The 22,831-nt window shown below is 36.3% G+C and overlaps 1 protein-coding gene across 3 annotated transcripts in view; it reads right to left on the reverse strand.

The window, feature by feature from the left end:
- The window catches only part of LOC107553167 (phosphatidylethanolamine-binding protein 4), a 113,949-nt gene extending 91,378 nt beyond the window's left edge, over nt 1-22,571 (reverse strand). For all 3 annotated transcript variants that reach the window (XR_001604937.1, XM_016235298.1, XM_016235299.1), the window contains exons 1-3: nt 22,439-22,571; nt 22,120-22,237; nt 20,490-20,616 (exon numbers count right to left, since the gene is read on the reverse strand). Coding sequence is in view for 2 of the 3 variants with exons in the window: in XM_016235298.1 (XP_016090784.1) it covers nt 20,490-20,616; nt 22,120-22,226 (234 nt within the window). In the remaining variant the exon portion in view is untranslated. The remainder of the gene's footprint in view (nt 1-20,489; nt 20,617-22,119; nt 22,238-22,438) is intronic.
- Nucleotides 22,572-22,831: the final 260 nt, after the last annotated feature.

Below are 22,831 nucleotides of genomic sequence, written 5' to 3' on the forward strand. Positions count from 1 at the left end.
TTTCTGCTATCTTTAGGGTAGCTCTCTCCTTACACTGTGGATATTTAAGTAGAAGGGATCTAATTTGGATCATTAGTTCATGACCAGTCTGGAACAATTACAATAAGCAATTTATTCACCAAGTAATAATATTTACTAACCTAACTGTCAGCAGCTTAGAGTTTTAGCATTTTGTGCTTTAATATAGAATTGAACTGATTCGCAATCAGTGTGCATAAGTTGAGTATTTTACAATGGCTTCAATGAGATTCATTCAATCAGATTTAAAGGGATAGTTCACCCAAAAATGACAAAAAATGTCAAGGACCAGAAACGTAGCAAGGACGTCCATGTGACATCAGTGGTTCAACCTTAATTTTATGAAGCTACACGATTTTTATTTATTTTTTGCGCAAAGAAAATAAAAATAACGACTTTACTTAATTCCTTCTCTTCCGTGTGTCTTTGTCGTGCATTTACTAGAGTACCACAACGCATGCTTATTGAATAAAGTAATTATTTTTGTTTTCTTTGCGCACAAAAAGTATTCTTGTAGCTTCATAAAATTACGGTTGAACCACTGATGTCGCATGGCAGGGCTGTACAGTGCGACATATATGTTGTACGTGCTATGAAAAAAACTGGTCTGTGCAATGCATAAATTTACCACTGTAGCACGCGTGCGATACAATTTTTCATGTTCAAAACACAGACGCTTAATAGTGTGAAGTGATTTCGTTGTGCTTGTTTGTGTGTGTGAGATTGATTATACTTCGTAAGGGGTGTGCGATATAACAATTTTTGATGGTGGACGATTAAAATGTCTTTACGATCTGCTTTTGAAGAAATATCGTTAATAAGTATTGTGCTACAGCACAAATTCTCAATATTGTACAACACGACATTCACTTCAAATCTTAACTCAGCAGTAGAGTTACACTCACGGGATACTGCACTTATGCGCAATCACAAAAGTACATTATTTGCATCTGCTTTAAAGCCTTGCCGGTTAAACATTTAATTCACATGCTGTTCTGACGTGCGCTTATTTCTGAGCGCGTACACATGAAACACGCGCAGACAAGCCTGTCAAACAGCGCTTGATTACTAGACTAAGTTGTCTTTTGCTTATGATTGATTTTGCGTCTAATACTGTCAAAAGCACACAAGGTTTACATATAACCACAGTTGGTTATGTCTAAAATGAAAGTAAACAGTTGAGAGAGAAACGGATGTGTGCAGCTCTTAAAGGGACAGTAGCTACTAAACATGCTGCCGATTGTCATTAAAGTGATAGTTCACCCAAAAAATGTAATTTCTGTCATTATTTAATCACTCACATGTTGTCCCACACCTGTATTAATTTATTTCTTGTGCTGAACACAAAATAAGATATTTTGAAGAATGTGGGCGACCAAACAGTAGCTGGTCCCCATTGACTTTGATAGTAATAGGGGGGAAAAAAATAAAGTCACTGGGGACCAGCAACTCTTTGGTTACCCAAAAGTTAATTCTTCAAAATAACTTTTATATTCAACAGAAGAAATAAACTAATTCAGGTTTAAAACAACTTGACATTGAGTAAATAATGGTATAAAAATAAAACACTATGACAGAACTGACAGACAGATGACAGAATTTAAATTTTTGGGTGAACTAATTTATTAATTAATGTTAATAAAACAAAACACAGAGAAAAATCACTCACTGCTCATGACTGATGAACTTTTATACAGTTGCTTTAAAAAATGTATAATTGATGTATATAGTGTTTTATTATAATATTTTTTATTCAATTTCTTGAATGTTAGGCTACTGCTAAATACTGTACCTGAAAAATAAAGCACTGTTTGATTTATTTGTGCATTATGTGTATTTGTAATGTATATCTTTGTTCTTATTTACAAATTACAAAGATAAAATAATGACAACGATTTTTATCTTCGTCCACTTTGGCCTAAATATCTGCCATTCTTTTTTTATTTTATATTTTGTTACCTTGAAAGGCTTTTTTACAATAGGGAAATTAGTAGTAAATAGTGAAACCAACATGACAAAGTGATAAAATCGTAAAATCGTGATATTCCTGAAAAAAAACGTGATATGATATTTTTGCCATATTGGCCACCCCTAACTTGTGCTACAACTGTTTGGCCTGTGCTACAAAACGTTCAACCTCTGTAGAACAAGTGCTATGTGAAAAAAAAGTTAACGTACAGCCCTGCACATGGAATATTTCAGTGGTTCTCAACCCGAGGCCCGTCACGAATTCAAATGCGGCCCACCATGCTGAATACAATTTAAAAAATAACTTTCAGTTTTACAATTCATTTTAGTTTTTACATTAATTAAAAAAATGTACTAATCAAATATAAGCTATAATGTTTTTGTTATGTAAAATAATTTTGCTTTTTCATATATTATTTTCAGACATGAGCAGACCTGTGCTCACGTAAGTAACGTTACGCATTTAACGAACACCTACAAGTGCGCACTTTGGCAGAATTCAATCATCAGCAGCCATTAATTCGGTAAAATTGAGCATCAGAATGGACACATTTGTTATTAAGGGAGAAAAATGAAATGTGGAAAATGCCAGCGAAGGAACACATACAAACAAGAATAGTCACCGTATCAGCAGTGAAGGTAAGAGAGTCCTGGACTCCATTGTTTCCATGACAAAAGTTTTATGAGCAAATGCAGTTTCTCTGGCGAATGCAAGAGCATGCATTGAAGTATAATTTTTGCTCCCATCTCATAAAATGTCACAATGTTAACCCCAAGAATCAAAGAGATGTGCAGTTTATTTTCAAAATGGCATATATGTAAAATACTTTTCCCCACTGAACAACTAGTAGGCTTTAGCCTAGTGGGGGTCCATGAGATCCAAAAGACTCCCGAATCTTGATATTAAACTGACTGGAAAAGACACTGGCTGGAAAATCAAGCTCGGCCTGCCAGTTAAAGGTCCCGCTGTGGCACATTACTGTAGGTTAACCTCTTAATGTAACATTTCTGGGTTTATCACACTGATCTGGAGAACAGCTAGCATTTGAACATGCTGCTGGTTGATGTTAGTTTTGTTTTATGATGTATGTCTGTACACAATATCCTATATGTATAAACCCATCCATTATGGCCCAACAGCTCAGAGCCACAATCCCATTTTGGACCACCTGAGTGAAATAAACATGACATACGTGTCGCTTTTTGCGCCACAGCCAGATAACGGATTAAGTGGGATTTACATAGACAAAAAAGGGCCATTACTTTACAGGTCTTTGAGAGGACATGCCTATTGACTGGCAACGTGAACCAGACATATACGACTCCAAATAGCCACGTTTTCTGCATTTACTCCTTGAATTTGTTGGTTGGGTCTCGTGTTGAGATTCTCATAATGCTTCCAACAAAAGCCCGAAGTCAATTATGTAGCTGTCTGAACACATAGGTGCAGCCAGTAAGCCGCTCCATCAACAGAGCGACCGCTTTCCCTCATCTCGTGTTTCTCGGCTCTCTCTCATCCTTCTCGAAAGGTCTCAACAGATGCCTGAGGTCCATAAACTCTCTGCATTCTCCGAAGCATCTGGGATCTGCTTCTCTGTCAAGGCAAGTTACGGGACAATAACCTCAGCCACATTTCTCAGGGTAAAAATGTGTTTTTAAAAGCAGAGTTTGAATGCATTCGGCACAAAACAGCAGAGAGCCAGGAATCAGCCTAGCGGCAAACACAAGCGCTCGGTTCCTCGCACTGTGAAAGGGTTACATTCGCATCTCGCGCTGAAAGAAAACGCTCAACATACACACGGAGAAGAACAAATCCTGTTGAGCCAAGCTGAGCTGAGATACCCTACATACTAGCAGCCCTTCCAGGCACAATTAGGATTTTACGGAAGGGAGAAATCCACATTCCTGCACACACAGAACACCAACCAGTTCTTCTCTCTTTCCTTCTCTAGTGCTCGGGAATCTTTCCTCTCCCTCTTTCTTTCTTACTTGGGAATTTGCACGAAACAGAGAAAGTCTTGGAAATCAAATTAAGAGCTCTTTTTTGGCAAGGAAAGGGTGTCTGAGGGTTATCGAGAAAAGCGTACGCGTAAGTTCACACGCAATCGATTTCTTCACATTATAGTTGTGAGAAAAATAAGCATCCGTTTTAGGTGATTGAGTTTTCCTGTACCATTTCTAACAATACAGACCCAGTTTGCAGACAGAAAGCAAACATAACACTATAGTGTTCTAGTACTTTGTTCTTGGTTTAGGAGCTTTCTTTAACACTTTTAGGTAAGCAGAATGCAAAATGAATGCTGCTTGATAATACAATCTCTACATGCTTCAAGCATAAGACATCTTTCCAAAAGTTCTGTAGGTGCACTTAAATAATCACAATTACTGATATTTATTAATTGATCTTTTAAGTATATACTTCTTATTGTGCCTGATTCTGCAGTGAATTCAAAAGAAAAAAATATATAATATTCATAATATATACCCCATACCATTACGGTCAAAAGTTTAGAAACATTTATATTTTTAAATGTTTTTAAAAGAAGCCCCATGGCTGCATTTATTTGATCAAAAATACAGTAAAACAGTAATATCTTGAAATATTATTACAGTTTAGAATAACTATTTTCTATTTGAATATAATTTAAAATGTAATTTATTCCTGTGATGCAATGCTGAATTTCCAGCATCATTACTTCAATCATTCTAATAAGTAACATTTCTTATTATAAAAGTTGAAAAAGTTGTGCTTTTATGTTATATTTTTGTGGAAAACGTGATGCATTTTTTTTTAAAGATTCTTTGATGAATAAACAATTCAAAAGAACAACACTTATTTGAAATAGAAATCTTTTGTAACATTATGAAAGGCTAGTCACTTTTGATCAATTCAATCGATATTCATTTCTTTAAACAACAACAAAAACATCTTACTGACCCCAAACATGCGAATAGTAGTGTTTTAAAAAAAATTACCTTGGCTACAAAGGTGGGGAATATTTAAATTAACAAATAATATCCTAACCTAAAAAGCGTAATACCTCCTGATCAAATCCTTGAGAATAAAATAATTTCCGCCTCGCCATACAATAATTCACTCTGTCACATTACTGAAATTAAATTGGCAATTCCTTTAATGCAGCACCTTTTAAACTGTTTGATTTCCATATATACACACACACATATATATATATATATACACACACATATATATATATACATATACACACACACATATATATATATACACACACATATATATATATATATATATATATATATATATATATATAAAAGGATACAGCAGACTTCCAGAAGCTCAGCCACTTCAGCTTCATTAATTAGAACTTGATTATTTATACAATGGCAAGAAAATGAACAGAATGGAAATGATGAGCTGAATGAGGGGTGGAGTTAGCTGTCAATGTCTTGTTCATTGTACTACTCTTTTTCTTTTCATCTTTAGAAATGTTGATATCATTGTACAGAATTACATACAATTCATTGGTAATCCTGATAATAATGTCACTTCCTGGAAAATGTCATTACAGAATTGCCTTTTTAGTTCTAGAAAAGCCTAACAGGATAAAAAGTGATAATGAGGAAAAAGCCCTAAACAGATTATTAATTAAAGCAATATTGCAAAGAAAACATGTTTTGTATGGATCATTATGATTAGAGAAAAGGGGGGAAAAATTAAGAAACACCTGCAATATTTCGAATAAAATGCTTCTCAAGTCAGAATTTGCCGAAAAACCAAGGAACACAACAGTAATGACAACAGCCAATAAAATCAAAATACTGAAAAAAATGTATCCCTTTTTTAATTAATTGTGATAGTGTGCAATAAAATGAAATCAAGAAATACGATTTTAAACTTTAACAGTTTTGGTCTATTTATTTATCTATTATACGGTAATAATATTATTTGACAGGGACATCAAAATATAGTGAATAACTAAAAATGCATAGCAAATGGCATTTTATATCTTATTATTCCATTACACGACTGAACAAATTATATTGACCTGTTAGACATTTCAAGTTCTCTGGGACCAACAAACATCAAACACTGAGAATATTATCATGTACTAAAACAACAATCATGATAAAATACAACAAATTAATCACTAAAATAGTGACACTGATACAAACTGCATTCTTCATTATTATTTAAAAACATAGGCTTTTTTAAAGAATAGCTAGTGCTGAGCATCAGACATGGCTACGTGTGTCTGCTGTCCTTAAAAACACAATGTACCAGATCATTAAAGAAAGCTGATCTAATTTAACTCACTGATTCATGTAACTGCAGAGAGAGCGAGAGAGACTGTGAGTGTCAGGAATCCTTTATTAAGTTCCAAGATGCAGTCATTAAGATTACAGTCGAACAGTGATTCACAAACATCATGTACTGTATTTTCTAAATATGCTAATCTATGGAGAATTATGGGTATTCTGCAACCAAGCCAAGTCCTCCAAACACACACACACACACACACACACACACAGCTAAAGTGCAACAACAACATATTAAAGTAGTCGGTTAGGCGACAGTTGCTAAGTTGAAGCAACAGTTTGAGCGAAGCAGACACTGGAACGCTTACTGAGATTGACTCTGGCCTTTTAGCTGTCAGCACAAAAGGGCTGAGCCCTCACAAACATATTATTACTGTCACTAAAGATCCCCTCAATGAATAGAAAAGGTTAACATCATCTCTACCATGTGAAATGACACTGGATCTAACTGCTTAACCATGACCTGCACTTAAACCACAATTCTGTCAGGATCACTATCGTCAAAGATGATTGACAATTAGCATACAGTTTGGATTGGCGGTATGGTTCTGTTCTGGGCAAGAACTCCCTGCGCATCCATGCAGCCTAGCATAGATGCGCAGGGAGAGCAGTGATAAACCCCCCCCCCCCCCGGGTAAACAGAACAGAACTAACATAAATGTATTGCAGATATCGTTAAAGTTCAATAATGTTATGTACACATTTTAGAATGAGTCTGATTTAAGGAGAATCAGAAGGCTGAATCCTGACTGACAGAGGAGGAGTTGGGGATGGAGGAGGGTAATTAGCTATTGAGCAATGCGAAACCTGCTGATACTACTGTGGGACCGTATATATGAATGCTTAGATAGGTGTCGTATTCCTGTAGGCAGATGAGGATCAGCTGAAGGTCAGCGGATGCGAGCTTGACTAACGTGACCTGCCAGAACTAACGCTACGCTTGATATGTGTTTGTCAAAAATAGTCTAAATGTATGAACATGCTAGAAAAGGATTTTAACGGAAAATTAATATAAATGAACAATTCCATTCCTGACTGACACCATTTTTATTATGCAGTATGGATTTTATAGAAGTGAAGCCGTGCTCTATTGTGAATATAATCACAGCTAAAATCCTGTGTCAGTGTATATATTTTTTCCTCATGCATGATAAATATGAACAAAAAAAAAAAATGGAGCAACAGTTGGCTAACGCTTTAGAAGTCAATACAAAAAGAAAAAAAAGAAAAAGAAAACCCAGCTGGATAAGGCAAATGCACATGGAAGTAAGTTGACTTATGCCCACTTGTGTTCTTTTCACAGACAAAATGTCCACATGGTGTTCCAAGTCCTTGTGCATTGTGGGGGAGAGAAGCGGTGAAAAACCTCAGTCACTTCAGGGTAATGCAAATGACTTTAATATGTTAAGAAGATTAAAGTGGATAAATGTCTAGATACATTTTTTTTGAAAAGCCACATAAACCTCTAGTGTTTTTATTTTGCGAGGGGAGGGCTGAATATACGTGAGTCAGTTCGGGATGATCAACACAAAAACCCTTCCGAAACGTGACACCATTGGCTGAGGAAAATTGGGCTTATTCGAGATTTTGCATTTTAAGCTTCTTGGATGTAAGACCGTCCCACTTCTTCCTTATTATTTTTAAACACCAACCCTTAGGACAACAAAAAGCTACCGGCAGACATAGGTCACAATCTGCTATCTCCTGCACGCTCTCTCTTGAATTAGGCTTGGTTGTCTTCTTCAGATTTTGTCAAAGTGGTCTTAAAGATGGTGAGCTCTGAACTACTTCTGTGGACTTCCTGAAAGTAAGTACACATGCAGCCTGTCGAATAAAGCATTAACTATACTAGAGTTTCTCATGTTATAGTTAAGAAATCAAGTTTTTTATAGGTGAGCTTTCTTGGTGATGCAATGAACGCAACTTATTTTTTGAGAAAGAAATCTGAACACGAAATGACAACCGACTGCAGCAACTGGCCAAAGTTCGGTAGAACACTGCAGATGCCGTACCAAAAATATGTGAGTGTGAAAAAATGAAAGAGAGAAATGGAACAAAATAACATAAAAGGATTAAGAAATGATTTGCATAACATTTCCGTTACATCCAAAGCGCAGGATCAGAGACATGACAGGGACATGATGACTGCTGAGTCTTATCGTCAAACACATTCTCTTCAAGGCACAAAGCTAGTCAAGATCAATCACAGTTAATTTCACAATTAAAGATATAACCATCAAGAGAATCTCTTCAGCTTGCTTCTGGGATCCAAAATCTGAAGCATACGAACATGTTTATTTAATTCACATTCCCTTCGCTTTTCTTATGATACTGAGAATTATCGCTGTCCCAACCACCCGGTAAAATGAACAAGAGGTGATATCATGATAATCTGAAACATAAGTGAGTTATGTACAAGTGTGATATGTGCCATGCGCTTACTAGTATGCTTATTTGCTCGGATCAAAAAGACAATATCTAACATGCTGGGTTGCTGCCAATGAAAATCAGATTCAGCTCGTAATGACCACAAAACAACATCAACAACAACAACATGCCCAGTAGGTACTAAAGAAACTGCAGAACAAGAGAAAATATGCAGGAAAAGAAAAAGAGAAAATGGTAACCCTGAAGGAAGGACACAAGAGAAGGAAGGAAGGAAGGAAGGAAGGAAGGAAGGAAATTGGAATGAAAGTAGGAAAGAAAGGAAGTGGAAAGCAAGATAGAAATTGGAAAATGGAAAAGAAGGAGAAAGAAAGTAATGAAGAAATTGGAAGGGAAGGAAGGAAGGAAGGAAGGAAGGAAGGAAGGAAATTGGAATAGAAGTAGGAAGAAAGGAAGTGGAAAGCAAGATAGAAAGAAAGTGAAATGGAAGTAGGGAAAGAAGAACTAAATTGAAGTAGGAAAGAAGGAAATTGAAAGAAAGTAAAAGGAAGGAATGAAGAAAGTGGAATGAAGTAGGAAAAGGAAGGAAGGAAGTAGAATGGAAGTATACTCTTAAAAATAAAGGTGCTTGAAAGGTTCTTTAGAAGAACCATTTTTGGTTCCACAAAGAACCATTCAGTCAAAGGTTCTTCAAAGAACCATCTCTTTCTTACCTTTTTGAAACCCGAAGAACCTTCTTTCGCCACAAAGAAGCTTTTTTGAAACAGAAAGGTTCTTCAGATGTTAAAGTCCCCATGAATTCAAAATTAAAGTTTTTTGGATGTTAGTATCAATGTGTTAGTCTTAAGGTTATCTATAAGGCAGTGTGCTCCAAAACAGAGACACAATTCATATTTTGAAGATATAAGCAAATTTAAAGCTTTTAGTTCGTCACTTCCGCCAAAACGATTTTTTCTTGACGTCACATCGTACTTCATCTTCTCATCAAATCTTCTGTCCAATCAAACGCTCTCTACAAGCCGACGCGCCCGCCCCCTACACTATAAATAGACGCTGAAGCTGCAGCTGAGATCGGTCGCTTTTTCACAGTGTAGTATTTCCTGTACAGTGAATGGCACGTAGTGCACAATGTAGGCGATAGGGAATGATTCAGACAGTGTAAATATGCTTTCCATTGGGACAAATGAGGTCTGGTTTCACGTTGTGTCACGTGAACCGCGGCAGCACTCAGTCTGACTTTGGCTCCAGTCCAGAGACGAGATCGCACGGAGCGGATCATATGCGTGATTGTGTCACGTGAACCGCGGCAGTTTCATATTGAATCTAGGGAGTAATCTATTAGACTGTGACTGACAAATGCGGCTTTACCGAGCGCAACGGCTTTGAGTGACCCGAGCAGATATAAACTAAACGCTATTGGCTAATTTACAAAGGGGGCGTGGCTGCTCGATATGTCCCGCCCTGTCTTCCTGTTTCAGTTGAAATTACGTCACCACATAGAATAACGCTGCGTGTTTCAATAATTATGATCACTATTTTGTTTCTACTAAGAGTTTCATATTGAATCTAGGGAGTAATCTATTAGACTGTGACTGTCAAATGCGGCTTTACCGAGCGCAATGGCTTTGAGTGACCCGAGCAGATATAAACTAAACGCTATTGGCTAATTTACAAAGGGGGCGTGGCTGCTCGATATGTCCCGCCCTGTCTTCCTGTTTCAGTTGAAATTACGTCACCACATAGAATAACGCTGCGTGTTTCAAGGCACTTCAGGGGACCTTTCAAGGTTCTTTATGGAACCATTTAGACAAAAAGGTTCTTCTATGGCATCGTGAAGCACCTTTATTTTTAAGAGTATAGGAAAGAAAGTGTAAAACAAGATAGAAAGAAAATGAAATGGAAGTACGGCAGAAAAAAAATGGAATTGAAGTTGGAAGGAATGCGGTTGACAGAAATAGGAAAATAAGGAATGAAGAAAGTGTAATGGAAATATTAAAAAGGAAGGAAGGAATGAAAAAGAAATTAAGAAAGTGGATTGGATGTGGAAAAGGAAGGAAGTGGATAGGAAGAAAGTAGGCAAGGAAGGAAGGAAACAAATGCAATGGAAGTAGGAAAGGAAGAAGTGGAAAGCAAGATAGGAAGGAACTAAAGGAAGGAAGGAAGTGGAAAGGAAAATAAAGGTGCTTCATGATGCCATAGAAGAACCTTTTTGTCTAAATGGTTCCATCAAGAACCTTCAACATCTGAAGAACCTTTCTGTTTGGCAAAAGGTTCTTTGTGGTGAAAGAAGGTTCTCCAGATTACAAAAAGGTAAGAAAGAGATGGTTCTTTAAAGAACCTTTGACTGAATGGTTCTTTGTGGAACCAAAAATGGTTCTTCTATGGCATCGCTTGAAGAACCTTTATTTTTAAGAGTGAAGGGGAGAGGATAGAATGAAGAAAGTGGAATGGAAGTAGAAAAGGAAAGAATGAAGTAAAAATTAACAACATGGAAAAGAAGAAAGGAAGAAAGTGTAAAGGAAGGAACAAGCTCCACTGAGACTTTTGCAGATATATTATAGTTACATATACACAAAAAATCTTTGTAATATTGTATCTTCTGCACTTTTTAATTAATTTTAAAGTAAACATTTCCTAAACACTTTGAAAAAAGGTCCACACTCTGAACTTATTACTGATGAGAACAATCACTAATTCCAAAAACAAAGCTGAACAGTTGTGCAGTGCACGAGCGCCATGCGTTTGAGTTCGAGTTTAGTCTGCATCATGCCCCATTTCTTCATTTCTCTCCATTCTAGTTTCATTGAGTAAAATGGACATACAACACAAATGTTTGTTAAATCAAGTTTCAGAACTTGCAAAAGTTCGATAGAAAGTTGCAAGCGACTTTGATATGAATGCAGTCTCACAGAAAAGAAGATTACACACGGCTCATTAAATACATACTGTCCCTTCTTTCTCACAGTTTCCACAGAACCACGGGTCTGCCAAGCCTCTCTTGTTCTCTTGTGCTTATCTGTGGAAACGATATCTTTGCCAAGAGAAAAGGGAGACGGCGGGAAGACAGGGAGACAGTGAAAGTTTGTAAAAGGCCCCGGGGCTCTTTTAGGACCAGGTGAATCAGTGGGCCGAGACAGACACACAGGGAGGGGGTGGCGAATCTTCAGAAACACATGCATTTAATTCCTGTAAAATGAATGCAAATCCTAAACTTTGTAAAAAGAGTTCTGAGGGAAAAGAAGTTTATGAAGAGCTCTGAAGTTACAAGGTAGTGAAGGTAACGTGTCGAAGCCGCGGCCCGGCGCGTAGCACGCGTCGTCCGGCACGCTACAATCTTAAAAATAAAGGTGCTTCACGATGCCATAGAAGAACCTTTTTGTCTAAATGGTTCCATAAAGAACCTTTAACATCTGAAGAACCTTTCTGTTTCACAAAAGGTTCTTTGTGGTGAAAGAAGGTTCTTCAGGTTACAAAAAGTTAAGAAAGAGATGGTTCTTTAAAGAACCTTTGACTGAATGGTTCTTTGTGGAACCAAAAATGGTTCTTCTATGGCATCGCTTGAAGAACCTTTTGAAGCACCTTTATTTTTAAGAGTGTCACATGGGTGCGAATTCGGCTCACGTCATTTCCCGATCCATCCTCCTTGCACCATTTCCTGTCCTCTCTAAGTGAAAGTGACAAGAAGGCCCCGAATCCGAAAAGGCAACATGACTTCAACCTTTTGTAATGGCACAGCATGCAGGGCATCAAATGCACTGTAATGGCATGTCACAGTCTTTGCACCTAAGTGAACGAGACACCCACTCAAACAGACACCCGGCAACATCAGCCTGCAACAATATCAGCTCACAATTCACATTAGAGATGGCATTACATATTTCTGACAGGCTTGCCTTTACACGCAGAACTCCTCAAATGGGATTGGGCAGATCCCTCTAAACAGCTTGCAGCCGAGTGACATTATGTCCCCATTTCAGCAACGGTTCTGCCAGATATGATCCAGCATCTAGTTAACGCAAGTGTTAGGCTAATTACTTTAGCTGCTTGAGCCTGGCCTCCGATGCTCCGTGCAGTATCAATTCTCCGGCAAACGCTCGGCGGTTTCCAGGCTTCGTATAAATAGAAATTTCATTTCTGTATGTTTATCCTGGCATCCTCTGCGGCAAAGGCATGTTCCCGAGCCTGATGGATTATTGCATCTTTGAACTTTAAAATATCTGTCAATGTAGGGAAAAGGCACAAAGTAGAATCTCGACTTTAATGAGATTTGTAAGTGACAAACGAGAGATTAATGGTGTAAGTCGATGTAATTCCATCTTTCCGAATGCGGCTCCCATACCTTCTCGTCTGACTTCTCTCTGTTTGTCTTTTCTCTCTGCTGAGGTCTAGGTTTGATGTAAAGCGGATTTTTAAATGAAGGTGAAGCGGCATGCCATTATGAAGAATCTTAATAAAGATGCATTGTTTAAATGAGAAGAGTGCACTAGTCATTTGAAAGCTGACAGAAAAACTGAAAGACAAATAACTAGATCAATCAGTGGGCTAATAAATACAGTAAAATAAAAATACAGCTGGAGGTGTGACTTATACTAAGTCAAAAATGATGGACTACCTGTCAGACGTTTGCAAAAATGACATATTTTTTTATGCTTTTGAAAGAAGTATTTTATGTTTATCAAGGCTGCATTTATTTGATCAAACATACAGTTTATATATTATTATTTTAAATATTATTATAATTTAAAATGTTTTCTACTGTAATATATTTTTAAAATGTAATTTATTCCTGTGTCAGTCTGAATTTCCAGCATAATTTCTCCGGTCTTCAGTGCCATTCTAATATGCCGATTTGGTCGTCAGGAAACTTTTTTATTATTATTATTATCATCATTATGTTTTTTTTAATTATCAAACAACACTGAATAACAATCCAAACAAGTAAACAGCCTACTGTAAGATGCTAATATTACACTGATGAAAAAAAAAAATTCTTAAGAGTAAATCTGATAACCGAATAAGTTAAAAAAAATCAGTGAAAAATATTGATCATGCATGTGCTTAGCATGTTTATATTTGAGACTACTCGTACAAAAGCTTCTATTTTGATGCAATCTATTTTTTTTATATTATGTTATCATCAGTATAATAATTTTATACTGATTGTATGAACAACTTTATACATGATTTAAATAATAATAATAACAATAATAATAAAATGTTATTTGGTACACTTCTGTTTTGATTTAATAACAACAGCACTCAATGATGATGCTGATGATGAGCTAATGTTCATGTTTTCCAAAGAGCATCTTGTGCTTCAACACAATAGCATCTGACCAAGTCACATAATCAACAACACAACATTGCTAATGTGATTAGTAACCTAGATATAATTTCAATTTTACATCATACCCTTTTTCTTAAATTTGTCATATTCCTACAACTACAGGTTTTCAATGTTTACAGATTTGAAAGAAATCTAAAAAATCTAGACAAATGAAGCAAGGTTAAAACAAGCCAGAAACATAATGAAACAGTATTAAAGTACATGGAGAAGGCCAAAGACGTGAAGATGGCGATGTATAACGTCTATGAGGTCAAAGTTCACAAGCTCCTGGGGCCTCACAGGAGCTCACATCTCAGCGCTGACCCTTCAGCAGGATCCGCTTCCTGAAGCTCACTATGGAATCTGTACGTTCGTGACGTATCAGTCTGAGAGAGCCCTTATACAACATGTAAATCATCTGAGTGTGTGGAAACAAGGATTATGTGGCTTATTGCCTCTCTCAGCGTTCAACTGAATATTCATATCAATCCTTCGCCTCTAGTAAAGAGTAGCAGCAGATGTTGGCAGTGTCAGATCCCCGGTGTGATTCATAGGCATTGTGTAAGAGCGCCTGATGATGACTGTATAAATGAGGTCTAGTGTCAATGCAATATGCTTGTTATCATGACAAACAGATCCACTGGGGAGAAAGAGAGAAACCTGGTGTCTATCCTGAACGAGAGCCTGTAATCCTACACGGCCGAGACGCCCACCTGGTTATGGCAGATTTACTATTAAACAGACAACGGTGACCTTCTTTCATTCATGCAATGGATCTCATCTAGTAGCAGGGTTAGGCAAAATTGGGAATTTAAGAACTGGCTCCATTCCAGTGCATGGCAATTCAGTTTCACAGAATTGGCCACACCCAGAAATGCACGATTTTTGAGAGAGAGAAAAAAAATCTCAGTCACACCTTCTGCAGATCATTTGTTTTAAAATATTACCCACCCTGTTGTGTCAAATGTATTTGGAATTCTGCTTAGTTTATTCTAAAAATGTAAATTAATTAATTAATATTTTTCATGTATAATAATGACAATAATAGTATTATTATATTAATAATCATATTTTGTCTTTATTTAAAATACATGTTTTTAATCAAAGCACAATTTTTGCTTAGTTCATTAAAAACTACTTTTTAAAAAGAAAAGAAAAAATAATTAAACATAATGCAATAAAAGTATATAATAATATAATATAACAAAATAATATTATATTAAAGACAGCTTCTTGGGTGGTCCATTTAAGACCACATTTCAATTTGGTTTCAGTCAGTTTCAATCTTGTATGCCTGCTTCAGGTTAATTGGCTTCATTAATGAGAATTTGGAACATTACGGGAAATGAAGTAAAATGTTCATCCATTGTCCATAAAATTAAAGACTTATAAAGCATTATAAAAAATTTTGTTCATCTGTGAAGAAAGATTTAATTATATTTGGGTGCTTTTCACAGGTAATGTTTTTTAAAATGTTCAAATTATTGCATTTATTTTTAAATGTGCAATTCATTTTTTTCACCATTCAGGTAACAGCTCTAGTGACAACCTGTTTAAATGTGAGTCATACTGAAAATGCAATGCATTACTAAAAACTACACTTACAGCAGTTATATGAATTTCTATGAATTATCTCCATCTGAATTAAAGACGGTTCACCCACTGAGAGTATAAAAAGCAAACTCCAAACCCCCTCTCTTCCTCCATCTTTCAAGAGGCCCAACAGCGAAAGACCTTTCAGGAATCCTGCATGGGTGGACGAGTGGGTTTTCCCTGGGAAAGACACTCAGGGTCTTCCGGAAAGGAACCCCACCTTCGGATGTCGGATAGCACGCTGCTACGACACGCTGGTGCCAAGGCTAGCGTGGGTGAGTGGGCAGCGCTGCACTGAGACGACTAGCAGCCGTGGGCACTGCCAGGCTTAGCGATGAAGATGCCGCCCCTGTCGTCATTACAGGCAGCTAAAAGAAAGGAACAGAGAGCTTCGCCGAAATAAGCCAAAAAAAGCAGGAAGTAGGGAGGGATGGTTCACATTGAAATCCTCTCTCGACGCCCCCACGCACGGCTTTAAGCACAGCGTACAAAATCACTCTCACAGAGAGAGCGGGAGAAAAAGAGATATTAGCGGCGCAGTAAGCTAGCTCAGGAGATCACATCCAGGCGCTTTCTAATCACTGTAATGGTTTAGAAACCTCATGCTCATCTCTCTTAAGCACCGAATAAAACAGTAGAAGTTCCCATATGAACCACAGGCGCTGCTTTCCTATGCCAAAGAGACTTTCGACAGCTGCGGGGGGGCGACAGCCTAAAAAGTTAACGTGATTTTTGAGGAATAAGTCACGTCCTAAAATACCACCCGATAAGAGCTCGGGGAAATGAGATGGAGTTGAGAAGTTCTGAAAATTACGCAAAATACTTCTCGATCAGCAAATAACACGTGGCAGATCGCACCTTCATCCAGAATACAAGATTATGCAGACGTTTAAATAAGCATCTACACTCCAGATATCTGTAAGAACATGCAGCATGTTGGAGATCACAGGCTGCTCGATGCCAAACGCAGCCTCACAGATGCTTTAAAGTAAGAATGCGTGATAAATCAATGACCTTATAAGTAATATTAGTCGATACTGGAATAGCATCAGGGATTATTTCCAACTCAAATATATATAGCAGGTAACATACATGCACTCTTAAAAAGTAAAGACTCTTCATGAAGAATCTTTAACATCCATGTAAAATTTCCATTGCACGAAAAGTTCTTTATAGTGGAAAATGTTTCCACTATAAAGTGGAATAAAAAATTTAAAAAAAAGATTCTTCTAATGACAGAAACTGTTCACTGAAAGGTTCTTTTGGGAATCCAATATGGTTCAATACTGGAATAGCATCGGGGATTATTTCCAACTCAAATATATATAGCAGGTAACATACATGCACTCTTAAAAAGTAAAGACTCTTCATGAAGAATCTTTAACATCCATGTAAAATTTCCATTGCACGAAAAGTTCTTTATAGTGGAAAATGTTTCCACTATAAAGTGGAATAAAAAATAAAAAAAAAAAGATTCTTCTAATGACAGAAACTGTTCACTGAAAGGTTCTTTTGGGAATCCAATATGGTTCTTCTAACCGGAATTGCTTCAAAACCTCCCTTTTGGAACTTTTCTAATTTGGAAACAATTTGGAATTTTTAAGAGAGTATGAACTCTTGAAGAAGTTGCAGCGACAAGCAACAGGAGATTTTTTTAATCACTTGGATTCTATTTATGTGGCTTTGCGCTACGCTCCGCCCACCTTGAAATATCATTGGCCCAAAATCCTGCTTTTCAAACCTGTACATTAAACATCACATTTGTTTTGACTGGCTGTGATTTTATCAAGGTATTTCTTGCTCAGTGAAAACAGATAAATTGTCTCTGGATGCGCCGCTAAAAACTACTTTTCTTCAAAACCTGATTTATCTCATGTAAAATTTTACATAGTGAAGGGGCTTTATTGTGAACATTAATTTTGGACAAAGCTGTATATAATATTGGCCATCACACTGGTTATCAATCAAAGCCTAAAAACAATTATTGACTATCAGTATAGCAATTGTTTTCTATAAGTTCATATGAATCTTCAAAAGTACCAAGATCTCATATCAATCACTTGGATTCTATTTATGTGGCTTTGCGCTACGCTCCGCCCACCTTGAAATATCATTGGCCCAAAATCCTGCTTTTCAAACCTGTACATTAAACATCACTTTTGTTTTGACTGGCTGTGATTTTATCAAGGTATTTCTTGCTCAGTGAAAACAGATAAATTGTCTCTGGATGCGCCGTTAAAAACTACTTTTCTTCAAAACCTGATTTATCTCATGTAAAATTTTACATAGTGAAGGGGCTTTATTGTGAACATTAATTTTGGACAAAGCTGTATATAATATTGGCCATCACACTGGTTATCAATCAAAGCCTAAAAACAACTATTGACTATCAGTACAGCAATTGTTTTCTATAAGTTCATATGAATCTTCAAAAGTACCAAGATCTCATATCATATCGTATATAGACTTTAATCAGGCTGGACACCAGTCTTTACAATGGAAAGCACCTTATAAAGGTCCTACTGAACATCACATAATTTTTGTCAACTCATGTTTTATGCAGTTTATGTCTATGGATTCATTTTTTTTTTTTAGAAAGATGTTTCGTCATCTGAACATTTAGTACAGCGCAGACCTCCAGCTACCATATGTTTTTATCAGAATCAGAGCCACAAAAGGGGGAATTACATTTGAAAGGCCGGTAAATAAAGTTGGTATTGATTTGATCTCACGTGTAATCCGTTTTGTTGTCTGACACCAAGTCCAGCAATAAAAGAGAATCATGTAGGACAGCATAATAGATAATACGACCATACATCAATTGGGGTTTGGGAGACATGAGGGCGATAGATCATCTTCCAGCCAGACTGCTTAGCTATGGAATTTATAAACTAGCTCCTAAAATTGAAGTGGCTTTCCAATTTACAGATACGGCATGGTACTTTGCTGCGCTTCTCCACCACAGTTGATTCTATTTCAAGTTTACCAGAATGATTGGCACAGCATCGCTGCTCTAAACTCAAATACACCAATCTAGCGAGACGGACAAAGTTTGCCAGATATAGCAGCTGTCCAACGGCTCTTCAGTCATATTGATGGCCTCTTTGTCTCTTACTTTATCTAAAATGATTGCCTTGAAAAGACAACTTAGAGTACGTTTAAAATTGTAAAAAGAGGAATCTGAAAACATTTGTATTTAAAGTTGTAAATGTAAATGTCTAAAGATAAAGATCCATACCATCATCAGCAGCAGCAGCATCGTTATTCTTCATTTTCTTCTTCTCATTACTATTACATTAGTTTAATTAAATATGATTGATTTCAATATATTGATTTTGAAAGAAAAGCTATTTTAAAGTTAGACTTAAGTTGTGGAGAAGGATATTGGGACAAACCAAAAGCTCCTAATTCAAATATTACAACCCACTGTAATTATGCTGATGCATATATATATATGTGTGTGTGTGTGTGTGTGTGTGTGTGACCCTGGAGCACAAAATCAGTCTTAAGTCGCTGGGGTATATTTGTAGCAATAGTCAAAAATACATTGTACGGGTCAAAATTATCGATTTTTCTTTCTATGTAAAGTAAAGATCATTTTCCATGAAGATATTTTGTAAATTTCCTACCGTAAATATATTAAAACTTAATTTTTGATTAGTAATATGCATTGCTAAGGACTTAATTTGGACAACTTTAAAGGAGATTTTCTCAATATTTTGATTGTTTTGCACCCTCAGATTCCAGATAGTTGTATCTCGGCCAAATATTGTCCTATCCTAACAAACCATACATCAGTGGAAATTGTATTTATTCAGCTTCCAGATGATGTATAAATCTCAATTTCAAAAAGTTGATCCTTATGACTGGTTTTGTGGTCCAGGGTCACATACATACATACATACATACATACATACATACATACATACATACATACATATATACATTTATTTATTTGAATGTATGTTTATTATATACACAAACATAAATAATAAACTAAAATAATATATATCATTTTAACAAAAATAATCTCGAAAATAATAATATAATTAATACATTTTAAAAATACAAAAATATCTATGTATGTATGTTCATTGTATACACACATATAATGTAAACTATATATATATATATATATATATATATATATATATAAAACAATAAATAATAAGCACTGCATCAGATTGTTTTATATATTTATATATATATACTCCCTGGAAGCACTGTAGCACTGATATACAGACTTCAATTCATGAAAAAATAAATCTCTGAATCACCTTCAATACCTTAAACACGGCTGAAGACAAACTTAAAGGCATCAAAACGAATCACATAAGGTCAGTAAATATATCCATGACATTTCTATGTCATACTCAAAAAGAGTTTTGTGTCTGTAACATGAATTCATTTCAGCAAACATATGCCTTAGTTATGGAACACTTGCGCCATCTTCTGGAGACATAATAGAAGAACAACCGACCAGAATAACACAATACAAAATATGACTTCAAATTAAAATAACAGATAAAGTGGAAAATAACCATCTAATTAGCATTAAAGACCTTTCTATTTTGACTGAAACATAATGCATTTACAGCTAAAGTGTGCCATTGCCACTGAGCCAGTATTGCTGTGTGAGGCTCAAACACAGATCAGTGGCTAAATTTGCCACTTGTCAGGAAATCAACCTAAACATGGTTTCCTTACAGTTAAACTGTAGCAGGAGAAAGTATTATAACAACATCTAAAAATAGCCCACACTTCACCAAGTTTATATTATGACACATTCTAAGCTGGCAGAGGACCATTATTAACCACAGGTTAAAGGCTAAACCACTGAACACTAGTTGAAAGAGTGAGTAAGAGGCCAGCATGATGTTATGGAGTGAATTTCTCTTACCTCACCAGCACTTGGCAGCTGTACTTGAGGTGGTCCCCACTCCTTACTGATCTTCTCTCTGATCCTCTGAGGGACGATCATGCATTTGTCGACAACCAGATCAGGGTAAATCGCCTTTAATTTTCCCCTAAACAGCAAAAGTGCAGGTCCAAATAAGTGAACCTGTCTAGTACACCATCATTATTAACAGTTTTGGTTTCCTATGACAGGTCATGAAAAACTAATATAAGCTGTGAATAGCCCATGTCTGCACTGCAAGTTGAACTAGTGAGTAAGTTGTTAGATTTGTAAGGCATGCTGTGTGGGTTTTGAGTGGGACCGGCTGCTTAAGCATCCATGACTCAGTGCTCTGAGGGAGTCCTACACATCCCACACCGGCCTACAAGCCAGACTTCTGAAATCAGTTCATTTAAGGAAATATGGTTTGGAAATTAACCCTAGTCCGAAACTTCTAAAGGAATGCTAAAAGACTATTTGTATTGGATTCCAACTGGGATTTTAATGAATTGATCCCAGCAGGAAATAATAACCTATTTAATAGATTAAAGAAGGAATTTACTTCCATTTCATTCATTTTTACAGTATTTTCAGGAAACATTCAGGGTGTTTTTGATCATATTAACTAATCGTTTTCTACATTCAGTATGCTACTTTTATATTAAAAATAATTCTGTATTCCCATAGTATTGGCACTGACAAACATTTACATTTATTCATTTAGCGACTTACAAATGAGGACAATAAAAGCAGTCAAAACTAACAAAAGAGCAACAATATATAAGTGCAAATGACAAGTCTCGGTTAGCCTAACACAGTACACATAGCAAGGTGTATATATATATATATATATACACACAAACAAAGAAAAACAAGTAGATAGAATAGAAAAAATAGAAAGCTAGTTTTTTTTTTTTTAAATAAAGAATAATAAAAATAAAAAAAACAAATATCAATATAGTGGTTGTCGCTTTACCCCTGCGGTGACACCCACCTCGTTACCCTGCTGAAGGCATGCTGGGTAATTGAAACGGAGCGAAAGTAGAATTAAAATAGAATAGAAAGTGCTAGAATTAGAGGGTCAAATAAAGATGGAACAGATGTGTTTTTAGTCGTTTCTTGAAGATGGTTAAGGACTCAGCTGCTCGGATTGAGTTGGGCAGGTCATTCCACCAGGAGGGAACAGTTAATGAAAAAGTCAGTGAAAGTGATTTTGTGCCTCTTTTAGATGGCACAATAATACGCCGTTCACTTGCAGAACGCAAGCTTCTAGAAGGCACATATCTCTGAAGTAATGAATTTAGGTAAATGGGTGCAGAGCCAGTGGTGGTTTTGTAGGCAAACATTAATGCCTTGAATTTTATGCGAGCAGCTACTTGTAGCCAGTGCAGATTGATGAACAGAGGTAAAAAAAAATGAACAAACAGTAATAGTTAAAACTAAGGGAAAGACTAAGTAGCTAAGCCGACTAATATATTAAACCAATAAACATTTTGGCCTGGCCCAGATAATTATTAATCTATATCAGTGCTGTCTAAGTACACATACTACCCTACATATTTGAATAATCAAATAGGATATTGGTCGTACTAAAATTCGCACAGGACGGAATGACAACATTATATAGTCTTACTTGCAGAACTCAGCATCTTCTGAAGACAGGAGCTCATCACAGGTGGATGTGGTCATGTGGCATGCAGAGAGGACGCACAAAACAAACGAGGTGTAAAATAAACGCATTTCCACCGAGCCTTCAACAGAGACAGAGAAATATGGGTGAGAGTAAATAACTATTTCCACTCTCTGTCACATTATGCGTATGTAAAACATACGTTACGTGCAATTTTAAGGCATTTATGTTTGAAGAAATCTGTATCATATTCAGTTTGTTTGTTGACAACACAAAGTTTTTGATAACGTTCACCATTTCTATATCATTTAGGCTACTGTACCTGAAATGCTTGCCAAATCTTTGATATTAGTAGCTGACGTTGAGCTATATGCCTTCAAACAGTCTTTAGCTGTCGACTAAAATAGTAAGCTAATAATATTACGTTACAAAGTTAAATCGAGAAACACATTAGAACCCGCCCCCTCTTCACTTTTATTGGTTTGCACTTCTTTTAGCAGACACCTTAGTGGTCTATAGATGCGTCAATCAAGTTTGTTTGTTGTTGGTGTGTCAGTGCGTCGTTTTTTTTAATACTGCAGGTGCCACATGGCAACAGGTAGTTCTTCCTGTAATAATCTACAGTGTCTCTTTAATGAAAATATGCCTATTTAATGCTTTAATGAAGATGTAGGCTACTAAAAACGAAAGCGAAATCGGTCCGAAATCGGTCCGA

Source organism: Sinocyclocheilus grahami, unplaced genomic scaffold, assembly GCF_001515645.1.
Source record: "Sinocyclocheilus grahami isolate Dianchi unplaced genomic scaffold, SAMN03320097.WGS_v1.1 scaffold465.1, whole genome shotgun sequence".
NCBI lineage: Eukaryota > Metazoa > Chordata > Actinopteri > Cypriniformes > Cyprinidae > Sinocyclocheilus > Sinocyclocheilus grahami.